Source organism: Eutrigla gurnardus (assembly GCF_963514095.1).
Source record: "Eutrigla gurnardus genome assembly, chromosome: 5".
Taxonomy (NCBI): domain Eukaryota; kingdom Metazoa; phylum Chordata; class Actinopteri; order Perciformes; family Triglidae; genus Eutrigla; species Eutrigla gurnardus.
In genome coordinates this window covers 8,754,819-8,768,039 of record NC_139919.1, presented here as the reverse complement: position 1 = coordinate 8,768,039, position 13,221 = coordinate 8,754,819, and the positions used below count along the sequence as shown (strand labels likewise).

Below are 13,221 nucleotides of genomic sequence, written 5' to 3'. Positions count from 1 at the left end.
GCTGTACAGGAGGAACCATATGGAGTTCAGGTCCAGGAAATTGAGTGCCCTCTGACTCCAGATATTATGGAAACTGTACGGTCCATGATAAATCCCTTGGCCTCATCAGAATCATTTGGCAGAGACATTTACATAACAATGGTTCAGTGTATTGAAAGTCTAATGGAAACATAAGAAATGCCTGACACGACCTTGCAAAGATGTGATTGTATAGAGGTGAACAGTCAGTGCACTTGTTTAAAAAAAGGCATGCCTGACATCTGTTCAATTTAACATGAGACAGGAGTCCCAAACATTTTTATTGAAAACTTTCCCATGAAATCTCCACAAGAGTCATCAGAATTAAATTTGTGGATTTTCCAACTTGACCCAAAAACAAAAAAAATGACTGGGTATTCTGAAGAGTACATGGAGGTAAAAACCAACTTTGGAGTCAACCATCAACCAATACAAAAGCAATGGTTCTGTAACAGTAACAAAAAAGATAACTGAAACAGTAAGCTGTCACATCAAATGATAAAATAAAATAATAAAACATATGAGCTGACCTGTTGCAGTTACGGTTGTTTTCCTTCTGAGTGGCTACACCTTATCAAAGGCTTGCCCATGGCAAATGGCCTGTGTCATTATGTTTTTGAATTCACTGTATGTTCCCAAGTGAGCTGAAGGGAATGTGACAGTGCGACTGCACGCACTTACAGTCGGAAAACAAAGTGTGTGTTTTGTGTCACAGTCATGTTTGAATTTTATGTTTATCCCAAAGTCCTTCTTCTCGCTTGGGAGAACTGGCTTGTGTCGTTGTCCAGTGACCCACTGCATTATTCGTCCAACAGTCAAGCCTTCTGGACAGATGCTTTTGTTGCTGGGGCCCTCGTGTCCTTAATGAAGAGATTAAGACAATGTTAGTCTGGATTGAAAACAATACATTTTAGTTTTCAAGTTGTTAAAATCCCTTACATATACAAATCACATTTACTTTTTTTTCAGTATAAGAACATTTGATAAATCAAAGTAGAAACTACATAGAGATTTTAACAAAAGCTGCATTTGTTCTGACTGGATGACGGGCAATGTTGTGGCAAAAGTTCAGACACCCTGTTATTCAGTATAGCTGTTAGTCAATATAACTATACAAGTCATCCATATGAAAGCCCTCCATGTCTAGTTTAATGAAACTGCTATCCTAGAGGTCACAATATTACATTTCATCAGTTACATTCAATTTAAATAGTGACATCAAGTTTCCACAAACGCTTAGATTTATTGGTTTGTATAGTTTCAATCGATTAACCATTTACACTGCACTATATAAAATGTACTGCAGGACAACAGAAAAAGTTAACCTCATTATTACCCTATCTTGGCTAAAACATACCAGAATCCTCAATTTCCTGGAGGTAGTCCTGGAGAAAGTTCATGATGTTTACTTCCTTTTTGTGCTTGGCAGAACCAGTTTCACTGTAGACAGGATGGCTGCTCTCCAGAACGAAGGCTGCATCCGCCTTTAAGAAGAAGAGAGCATTTCAGTCTGCATAAACATTGTAATTCTTGCAAAAGACATTCATGCGAAATTAAAAGCAGTCTAAAATGTAAAAATTTACCTCATCATCTTCCCCTGGAATAAACAGCGTTTGGCAGAGGTCTTCATGACTCTTCATGACTTTTGGGAGGTCATACACCTGCAGGCCTTTTCTCAGCTGGTCAAGCATTGGGAGGACTCTCATGGTGGAGTGAAGTATGACAGTTCTAATGGACAAAATGTTTCATCAGGAGAATATACTGTTGTAGTATACCTGTTGGACGTAGAGGGTGGGTTGGGGGGACAAAACTACTATTTAAGAAAAAAATATATACAAATATATATTATTTGGTGACATGTGAAGAACACAGCTTTGCATGAAACCAATGCCATATTATTTGTAATCCATGTTTTAGACATGACCAAACAAGTAGCCTAATTCAAGTCACAAATTCTTGTACAATACACCCTTGCCTTAATGAAAAACAAAAATGTCACCGACATACCTTATCATGCTGTCTCGTTTTTCCATGGACACGGGTCCGGTGTATCCGCAGGTCACAATATCATCAACCAGGTCATTGATGTTGTCCTTACTGGCGCTGTTTATCTGAAAACAGAGTAGGTGTCAAGTGAAATTAATTTGCATTGTATTATTGTTCTGTAAAAGAAACAAACCAAAAAAGTAATTATGCAAGCCATTTCATAATGAGGTTAATGCAATTATTAACTTTAATAAAATTGAATTTACCCTCTCAATAAGCTGTGATAGTTCTAAATCTGTTACATCACTGGGAGACACTAGAATGCTGTCAGAGTCACCGGAGCAGAGGTATCTGAAGCACCACTCGCGCATGAACTTAGGACAAGGTCCTCCTTGTGCCAGGCTAGCTGCCATGACCTCTCCTGCACTCCTAAACAAAACACAACAACACCGCATATAAACTGCCTGAATTTATTTACAATTATATAAAACAGGGTTAACTAGCATTGCAATTAATATGCTAAAAGAAAACACAATGAATTTCATTACACACCTGAAGTAGTTAGAGTCCAAACTGTTGAGACAATAAACAGGATTCTTCCCTTTCTTATCTGACCCTCCAACAAATAGTCTGTTTTCAATCTCTGCTAGCATCTCTGCAAAACAGCAAATACAGTTAATTCAAAGGTCTCTTCACTAATGTCTAATGATGTCTTCTTCTGCCGCTGCCATTGTTGCATGCCTCTGCTGAAGAGGTCAGTTCTCGAAACACAGATGGAAAATGTGTCTGATTCATCAACTTGTAAAGCGATCCAATCCAAGATTTCCTCAGCACTGGAATTAAAAACAAAAGACAAAAATTAAACATTAATATAGACACCAACTTGTCTTTTCTGAATGCTTTATTTACTTATATATTTCTTGTTCAACACTGAGCATTTGAATAACAAACAAAATTAGACATGGTTATACTGTCTGTATAATTTCATAGCTGTTTGTTACAATTATTCCAGGTGGTTGTTGGGGTGTGGCATGGTACAACAATTGCCACACCTCCTGTACTGGTGAAATTCTAAGGGGTGAAAGCAGGCCTCATGTAAGTCAAGACAAGAGCAAGGTATGATTACCACATTTCTCTGTGATCACACTCCACACATATAAAGCTTTTCAAATGGAAAAAGATGATTGATACTGCAGTATCTCTTTAAATTGTGTATTATCCAGATGACATGATATGCCACCATGATTACCTAATGTACAATATTACCTTTGAAAGGTACTGATTTGACTGACTGGTACTGATCCACTTGACTCATGGCCATCATTTTTTGAAGGTCTGCACACACAAAGAAAACAGCTTGTCCTACATTATCTTGACAGAAACACTTGCATATCTATAACATTTTGCAAGGCAATCCTCTTACATGTCATTTGTCAAATGAAGATATACATGAAAAAATGCACTAAAATCATTAATATTACCGCAATCCGCATGTGGCTGCATGGATCTCAATCATGTCAACTTGAAATGCATTGTTGCACACAGGACACTCTGCTGTCTTAAAAAAAGAATTCACAAGGCATGTGAATAAAGACTTACATTATCCCAGAGATTAATATCTTGATTTACCAGGAAGGCACAAACAATTTCACCTTGCCCGTCTGGTCACAAATGGAATCTGGGGATTCATCTTCATGTGCTTCGTTGCAGCTTTCCTGGGGGAGAAAAACAGTAATACGCAAGTGTTCAGAGCATAATACAGAATAATATCTAATTTTCCAATATAAACAGCTGTGAAATAAAGCCTAAAAGACTCAACGTTGACATACCTCTTCAGCAGAAGAGGACAAATCTACAAATTCTGTCCTGCATTCCTTGATGTGTACTGGAAGAATCTGAAGAGGAACCATTTTCTTGCAGGTTGTACACTGGGTTTTGGGCATGTTCTCAAACTCCTTTGCTTCGGGTGGTAATGGAATTGTATCAAGTTCTTCTTGTAGAGGAGAGATGTACAATGTGTATTTCCCATTCCCGCTCACTGCTTTCAGCTGCTGGCCAGTGTAACCATGTAGATCTGGAGGGATGACAACCAAGCTCCGCCGCCCACCCCCACCTAAATTTGAAAAGTTTTGGATACTAAGCAAACCTGAATATAGAGTAACTATTTTGAAACAACATTAATCCAGTGTATACGCCACATACCTGTGGACTTGTGCAGCATCCAGCCACCGCAGATATTTGCCAGTCTTGGGTATGCACTCAAAAGCAAATCTGAAAACTGAAGAGACAAAACAATAGTTAAAGCATTAATGCAATGAGTCGTATTTATGAACTACTGTGTATTTCATCATGCAAATATTAATTAAATCATGTGTCAAGATTAATTCTAAGATGGGTGTTTTTCTCTTGAGACATGACTTGACACAAGGCAATGGCAGTGTACCTCTGAATGTGTCACATTTTCAGATATGGATAGTGAACGTTTTCCAAGGCCAGCCAGCATGAGTGGCAGTTCCTCTTCTCCTTTTGGTGTTTTTTCATATTGTTTTTCAAGAAGAAAAAAGTTCACCAAAAAGCTCTTCCCAGATTCTTTCATCCTATATGGTGCAAAACGCCTTTTGCCTCTTGCCTCTTTTTGAAAGAATCCTGGAAAAGACCTAAAAAGATGGCATAGTATTATTCTCTCTTTTATATTCCATCAACAACAAAAAGCAAACTAACTTAGAAGACTAAGTGATTATGTTAGCTTACAGTATGTAGATTTGTTTAATTTGTTTTATGCAATAGTTAATATGGTGATGGTCTGAAGCTCCAGAAAATAAATTATAAAATTAAAAAATCTCCAGCTGTTTCACTGCCCTCTGATTGAATCAGAATCAGGGACCCATTTTGGCCAAATGTGCCTAAACTGGGAGTGCAATAAATGACCCATGGCATGTACCCTACCGCGCCATTTCTTGTTTCACTGACAGTCCATTGTTCTGAGATCTTGTAAGTTGTTGCACTGCCTGCTGAGGCTGCCTCGCTGTTGGAACTGACTGCACTCCCTGTCCAACAGCAGCTTCTCCTGAAGTTCTCTGACTGACATTCGCTGGTACATTGTTACTTAACATCAACACCAGATTTTGTGCTGTGTTGATGATGTCCCTTAATTGGCCCTGAGTGAGAAAAAAGATAGTAAATGTTACAGACATGGGTACTTTCCACGATTTTACAGAATGCCTTCAAAGTAAACTAACTTCTTCTTAAAGTCTGAGCTTGGGTCAGCATCCACAACAAACAAAAAGCCAGTCTGGACCATGGATGTATTATAATAGATCCCTGGTCTGACTCTGGACCCATGCAAACCACACTTGTGCGCCTAATCTCAAGCAAATGACTGCAGGCAAATAATAATAACTCTTATAGGGCTTTATAGGGCCCCCAGCAGCGGTGCGCCCGCTACTGGGGGCGCAGCTCTGATCAAAGAGGCTACAGAGGAACTATGCAGGATATTTTCCTTATGGTTCTTTTTTTTTTTTACCTTGATTAAACAGCTTCAGAGTAATAGTGCTGGTTAAATAAACGACTAATTACGTGGAGAATGGAGCCTCAGACGTCTCTGCAGCACCGCGACACAAACACGCACCGTAACGCCTATAATGTTGGTCAACATTATATCTCAAATTAGTTTTGTTTTTGTTTTCATCAGCGCTAATTAGCTAACTTAAGCCAACTTCTAATGCTAGTAGCTAATGCAAGCACTAACTGAGCATCACCGGGCATGTCGTTAGCTTGTAAGCTAAAGCAGTAGCAGTCTTCACGTCCATAAACTGTATATGATTTAAAACAGTACAATTTCATGAAATAAATAACTAAATAAAAATAAATAAATGTTGGATGTGTTATTTACTTTACCTGTGATGCTGCTTCCCCTGAGTTACCCGCGGTGTCCATCGGTGCACTGCTGTTGTCAGCCATCCTCGGCTTCGGCGCATCACTCGGGGTTCGATTACTTTCCCCTGTGACCTGCCTGTGACCTGCTGTGACGTCATTTCAACACTTTTTCTACTCGTACCCACAAACTTGAATTCGTGTTCACAGTGAAGACTTCATAGTCGTAGAAATTAGAGTTGTATTCACAAGACTTTGCACTCACAGCTTTTAGATTCATACTCACATAAAAACAATCCTAACCCGAACAATTTCTCAGATTCATGTGTATGACAGCAGAATTTTGGGTACAACTTTTTTATTTACATACAAATGTTTATCATTACGAGTACGAATGGTTAGAATCATGGACACATCTTTTTGGAAGCTCTCTTACTCCATAGTATTGCATGGTAAATAAAAGTGTCTCTCTCTCCACTTCTGTCCCTGTGATGTTAAGCGGAGAGCTGTCCTCACGGTGTCTCCGAAAGTCTGTGATTAGTTTTCAGTTTTTGTGATGCTCAGAGCTAAGTTGTTCTCTGTACACTAAATTTGCTCACTTCATCCTGTTTTGAGATCAGTCTCACCACTGTTGTGTTGTGCAAATGTGATGATTCTGTTTGAGGGGTGTGTGGCCGTGCAATCAGATGTGTAGAGTAGAGGACCCAGTAAGCAGCCTTGTGGTGCACCGCTACTGAGGGTCAGATTAGGGGAAGGTGGGGACCAAGTCTTACTGTCTGTTGGTGGTTGGAGTGATTGATCCACATCCACAGAGAGTTGGTGAGGCCAAGTCAAGCAGTTTGATCAACCTGATATCACGAGAAGGTGTATAAATAGCATGACATTGTAAGGGCAATCCGTGTGTCATGATAAGACATTGTAGTCCTTTTCTGGGTAATTACAGACAATATCATTACAGCCACAGTTTTAGGCAACAAGACCATTTAGTGAGATAAAAGGAAAACAGTCATAGTTGGGGATAAAATAACTACAGAAACTAAGCAAAATGTAAGAATGCAACAAAAGTGCGGAAAACTCCTAGTCCTAGTTTTACTCACTTTTTATACTAGGTCACTAGTTATGAGCATAGCATGTTCACATGTATGGGAATTACAGTGCAATGTTACATTACAATGGCTCTTTGGAAAGAAGGCTGTTGTTATTGCACATTAAATTATTTACAAATTGTGCATTCATATGGAATTTGGTGAGAAAGTTGTTTATGTTTATTTAACAGGACCTTAATTTACCTACTGCTTCTTAAAGTCCTGTTTTGGTGGCACTTGGGTGATGTTTGCCCTGAAACAGTGTATAGGGGCTGTTACCTATTCTAAATAAACAATTGGCCTCCAATATTTGATAGTGGGATTGATCAACCAGCATTCCTGGTAAGAGCCCATTTGGATGGTTAAGAACATTTGAATGTTTGCATCTAGAGTTAATTTCTCGACTAAATTAAAGGAATGTAGAAGACACATTTGTGTCCAAGGTGTTCCACTTTGTAGTTTTGTGGTGAGATATATCTGGAAAATTAGTTTCTTTCTCATCTCAAGAGAAGATTTTCTGTTTTTCATCACTTTAGTTTAAATGTTTAAACAGTTGGAGTATCTGGTTATCACCAGCAGATGTGAGGCCTCTCATAGATTTTTTTTTAACTTATACACTTATATTTTTTTTGTCTGAGATGAAAGTATGACATTTTTTCCTTTCAGTTTTATGCTGTTTTCCACAATTTAAATAACATTTAAATATTGTATTAATATGTATTCTGTGTTGTTCTCCCTCTACCTGCTTTTGTTGTAAATATTGCTTACATTTTCTTTTAACATGTTGCTCTTTTTGTAATAATAACTTTGAGTTAAATCACTGTTACTATAAATTATTTACTTGCCATAAAACATTCAAAGAGTAAAATTCCCAAAAAAAACAGTGGAACAAAACAAGAAACAATTTGGAGTTTGTTTGGGAAGGACATGAGGTGAACCTGCCCTAGACTCGTTTTATGTCTGTGATTATACGCATCAGAAAGCTCTAATATTTCCTGTCTGTTGAGTTAACGATCAGCTTGAGAACATTTAAATGGATTAACTGAGATTGATCATTTATCACAACAGACTGAAGAATAAGGTGATGATGTGCTTCAGGAGTCGCCCTTAAGTCCTGATCAGAATTTTTTATTTTTAGTTCAGGACCACAAATTAATCTGCTCACATGCCAACTCTGATGCTGTTGACCTTCACTTGTAGTTGAGAGAAAACACATGTATCAGGTTGTATGTTGAAGGTTTAGGTTAATACAAAAACACCAGCCTGTCTGCAGGCACTATTAACACACCTATATACACTCAACAAAAATATAAACGCAACACTTTTGTTTTTGCTCCCATTTTTCATGAGATGGACTTAAAGATCTAAAATTCATTCCAGATACACAATATTACCATTTCTCTCAAACATTGTTCACAAATCTGTCTAAATGTGTGATAGTGAGCACTTCTGCTTTGCTGAGATAATCCATCCCACCTCACAGGTGTGCCACATCAAGATGCTGATCTGACATCATGATTAGTGCACAGGTGTGCCTTAGACTGTCCACAATAAAAAGGCCACCCTGAAATGTGCATTTTTTTGCTTTATTGGGGGTCTGGGGACTCAGAACCAGTCAGTACCTGGTGTGACCACCATTTGCCTCATGCAGTGCAACACATCTTCTTCGCATAGAGTTTATCAGATTGTCAATTGTGGCCTGTGGAATGTTGGTCCACTCCTCTTCAATGGCTGTGCAAAGTCGCTGGATATTAGTGGGAACTGGTACACGCTGTCGTATACGCCGGTCAAGCACATCCCAAACATGCTCAATGGGTGACATGTCCGGTGAGTATGCTGGCCATGCAAGAACTGGGACATTTTCAGCTTCCAAGAATTGTGTACAGATCCTTGCAACATGGGGCCGTGCATTATCTTGCTGAAACATGAGGTGATGTTCATGGATGTATGGCACAACAATGGGCCTCAGGATCTCATCACGGTATCTCTATGCATTCAAAATGCCATCAATAAAATGCACCTGTGTTCTTCGTCCATAACAGATGCCTGCCCATACCATAACCCCACCACCACCATGGGCCACTCGATCCACAACATTGACATCAGCAAAGCGCTCACCCACACGACGCCACACACGCTGTCTGCCATCTGCCCTGAACAATGTAAACCGAGATTCATCCGTGAAGAGAACACCTCTCAAACGTGCCAGACACCATCGAATGTGAGCATTTGCCCACTCAAGTCTGTTACGGCGACGAGCTGGAGTCAGGTCAAGACCCCGATGAGGACGACGAGCATGCAGTTGAGCTTCCCTGGGACGGTTTCTGACAGTTTGTGCAGAAATTGTTTGGTTATGCAAACCAATTGTTTCAGCAGCTGTCTGAGTGGCTGGTCTCAGACGATCTTGGAGGTGAACCTGCTGGATGTGGAGGTCCTGGGCTGGTGTGGTTACACGTGGTCTGCGGTTGTGAGGCCGGTTGGATGTACTGCCATATTCTCTGAAACGCCTTTGGAGACGGCTTATGGTGGAGAAATGAACATTCAATGCACGAGCAACAGATCTGGTTGACATTCCTGCTGTCAGCATGCCAATTGCACGCTCCCTCAATGCTTGTGGCATCTGTGGCATTTTGCTGTGAGACAAAACTGCACATTTCAGAGTGGCCTTTTATTGTGGGCAAAATAAGGTACACCTGTGCACTAATCATGATGTCAGATCAGCATCTTGATGTGGCACACCTGTGAGGTGGGATGGATTATTTCAGCAAAGCAGAAGTGCTCACTATCACACATTTAGACTGATTTGTGAACAATGTTTGAGAGAAATGGTAATATTGTGTATCTGGAATGAATTTTAGATCTTTAAGTCCATCTCATGAAAAATGGGAGCAAAAACAAAAGTGTTGCGTTTATATTTTTGTTGAGTGTATATCCAAACAGGAGATTTTAATGTTGCTATCCACACAACTTCAAATACAAAGATATGTAGTGAAATGGGGGCATTCAATAAAGGTCTCCTCGCTATGGCTAGAATACATTCGAAATCAGCTCACGGATCCTTCAGTCATTATGATCCTACTCTCTTAAACTCTCTACCACAGGAACTAAGGTCAACTACAACAGTGTCTTCTTTCAAAAGAAACATTTTTTCACAAGCTTTTAGCTTGTCAAGCTCTTTTTTTAAGAGTCAGTATTGTTGTTTTTATTATAACCCAGTCACCTCTATCATTGGCTCATTTTCCCTAACCAGTGTAGCATTACAATCACAGCAAAAGCCTATTCTCTCTTTTCCGTGGCCTTGAAATCAAACCATCAGCATTACAAAATCTGGTGAGTCAGTGTTATTGACTAATTATCTGCCGAAAGCAATGTGCTCTCCTTCAGTGTGACTGAGTGTGGATGAAGCATACAGTTATTCAGTTTTACTCATTGAGGGGCTGCCTTGTTTGCTAACTAGATTGCTAATTACACGCTACAGTCAACATAAAAAACACAACATGAACTGCTGGACTTGGTCTACATCACTTTAACATGTAGTCAGACTTCACTTTTTTTTCACTTACTGTTCATGATTAATCTTTCAATTAGCTTATGCTAATTGCTATCCATCCATCCATCCATCCATTTTCTACCACTTATCCTGTATTTTAGGGTCACGGGGGGGCTGGAGCCGATCCCAGCTATCATTGGGCGAAGGCAGGGTACACCCTGGACAGGACGCCAGTCTATCACAGGGTCAACATGTAGAGACAGACAACCATTCACGCTCACATTCACACCTATGGGCAATTTAGAGTCACCAATGAACCTATCCCCATCCTGCATGTCTTTGGACTGTGGGAGGAAGCCGGAGAACCCGGAGAGAACCCACGCTTACACGGGGAGAACATGCAAACTCCACACAGAAGGAACCCGGGCCGACCCGGGAATCGAACCCAGGACCCTCTTGCTGTGAGGCGAGAGTGCTACCCACTACACCACCGTGCAGCCCCCGCTAATTGCTATCACTAATGCTAATTGTTCATGCTCATTGCTAGCATGATGGCATGATTACGGTCAGATAAGTGCTGTAAAGTGAAACTCTTAGAAAATTGTGTGAATTTGAGTTTGCATGCAAGAATGTTATATGAGTATGCTAGAGCATAGTAATTTGCACAAACAATTCACAGGGTAACTGAAAAGATAAAAATTACTATAAGAGAATAGAGAGGACTAGGGAAGTCCCGCCTCTTCCGGTGTTCCACATGGGACCTTATTTACAAAAAAAATGTGTACAATAGTTAACAGCGAGAGACAAATCATCTTTTGATCCCTTTTAAATTGTCCCATTTCACATGTCATTTTAAAGATATTTGTTTTCTTCATAGTTTTCTGTGAAACTGCATAGTGAACTACATCTCTCATCCAACCATTATGTTGGCTTGTTAGCTAGCTAGCTAACTTAGCTTTTGTTCATGCACAAATGTAAGATTATGTACCTGATGTCTTTTTAGAAGTGGGGAAAGAGAAAGAATGTGCAAGACCTTTTGTTCAAGTCAGTACATCCTGGTATGAAAGACACAGGCATCGTAGCTTCAGCAAGATATCAGTGACCGGAGTTCTGGGTGTGCAGTCTGTCTTAGTTCATATTCTTATACTTCAACAGAGAAAGAAAAACTGAGACTTTCTTGACTTGTAATGATGATGTAATGATATTTTATATTGACAAACATAAAAAAATTGCCTACATCTAAGTCACCTGACTCCGATCAGAACAATAGCAAAATTGAATTGCAATCACTGTATTTCAAACAATAGAGTGCAGTCACTTAGCTTATGTATGACACAATATACAATTTAAATACTTTGCACTTAAAGGTCATATTGATAACATTTTTATTTAAACGAATAATTAAAAAATATATATATAATACATCCACAGAGCGTTTAGAAAGGTGCAGAATCAAAGTATCACTTCTTGTGAAAATCATTTTTTGACTGTGAATGAATCATTTAAAAAGATGTTGACTGCTCCAAATTGAATGTTTTGTTTACCTCTGTGTAGATGTGTGACGTGTGGCTGTGGCTTTCAGCAAGGCTTGTGAGCCAACCACGTTGGTATCACGTGGTATCTCTGCATAGTTAAGGTACGTGTCCACGGATAGCGGTGTTTCCCCGCTTCCCATTCATTGTCTATGTGAAAAGCCGTGCAATGCATTCTGGTAGCGTCACGGCGAATTTCGAGAGACAGAGTTGCCCGCTCCTCATTTGCATGAAGTTGAATTTGAATCTACTTTATGCTAATCAGAGCCGCCCGGCTCGACTCGCCGCCTCGGGAATGCTCGCCAAAAACTTCTAAACTGAATGTTGTCGATCTAAAATAAAGACAGATTCAGCAACTGCATAGCTAATTTCTCGCTTAAAATGTTTTCAGAAACGCATTTCGGTGAACTATTTTCGTAAACTAAGAGTTTCCAAACGAGCGGCCATGTTGGTATTTGAAATCCGGGAGCCGACAGGCCACCAGTGAAAGCGTTCGTCCAATCCGGTGCAGCCATGAAGGTGTTGTAGCAAGGAGAGCGCCTGTCAATCATCCTCTAGTGGCAGCCCACCAAGCGTGCAATACCGGCAAGCGGCGCGTCCACTCGCGTTTAAAAACGCCCCTGTGGACACGTACCTTTAGGGGTCAAGAGTCGCCAGTTGCAAAAAATGAAGATGTGACTTTTTCCGAATGTACTGTCCACTGCAACTGTGAATTAATAAAAAGATTTGGAAAAAAAAAAGAGTCGCCAGTTGCCAGTTAGTGTGGAACAACAGAAAAATGGCTGAGTTTGACGGTAAGCGGGCGACATTTCGGTACCAGTCCCAAGTAACATTAGTAACCCAAATGTATAGCTACATGTTGAATTCATACACTCGACCATGAAAACGCAGGTTGTGCAATGAACTGGAAACCCATTGAGGGCGCATGCGCAGCGAGCAACAGCTGTGTTGTGACGTGAATGCAATGGAAGGGGGGAGTGCGAGTGCAGCATCTAGTGGCTGGATGTCGTCAATAGCAGCTATAAATGTCAATATCAGGAACTAAATCAATCAACAACACTACTAAATACCCAGATATATTGATTTTCAGCTGAAGGGGTTTAATTTCTCTTTAAAGGGTCATCCTTGTGGTCCTTTCCACATCTCTTTTCACCTCCCAATCATTCCACATTCATCTCAGTACTGAAACAGATACCCTGTAAAGTACTAGAGGTGATTCACAATGGGCAGTGTTTGC

General features: G+C 40.0%; 1 protein-coding gene and 1 long non-coding RNA gene across 2 annotated transcripts; both read right to left on the bottom strand.

The window, feature by feature from the left end:
• Window positions 1–356: 356 nt before the first annotated feature.
• On the bottom strand, window positions 357–2,695 carry LOC311013577 (G2/M phase-specific E3 ubiquitin-protein ligase-like). Its single transcript, XM_084009689.1, has 6 exons — window positions 2,557–2,695; window positions 2,271–2,433; window positions 2,026–2,129; window positions 1,602–1,746; window positions 1,376–1,502; window positions 357–878 (listed from the first exon to the last, which is right to left on the bottom strand). The coding sequence occupies exons 1-6, from the start codon at window positions 2,655–2,657 to the stop codon at window positions 583–585; spliced, it is 936 nt and encodes a 311-aa protein (XP_083865815.1). The 5' UTR covers window positions 2,658–2,695; the 3' UTR covers window positions 357–582.
• Window positions 2,696–3,953: 1,258 nt separating this feature from the next.
• On the bottom strand, window positions 3,954–6,317 carry LOC311013576. The gene is made up of 4 exons (XR_014597163.1): window positions 5,902–6,317; window positions 4,448–4,661; window positions 4,207–4,282; window positions 3,954–4,117 (listed from the first exon to the last, which is right to left on the bottom strand). It is a non-coding gene; the product is annotated as an uncharacterized lncRNA (long non-coding RNA).
• Between the last annotated feature and the right edge of the window lie 6,904 nt (window positions 6,318–13,221).

Coding starts and splice junctions, on each gene's coding strand:
- LOC311013577 (XM_084009689.1), bottom strand. CDS start 2,657: ATGCTAGCAGAGATTGAAAACAGACTATTTGTTGGAGGGTCAGATAAG. Junction 2,434..2,556: donor TTGGACTCTAACTACTTCAG/GTGTGTAATGAA, acceptor TGTTTTGTTTAG/GAGTGCAGGAGAGGTCATGG. Junction 1,503..1,601: donor TTCCAGGGGAAGATGATGAG/GTAAATTTTTAC, acceptor TTCTTCTTAAAG/GCGGATGCAGCCTTCGTTCT.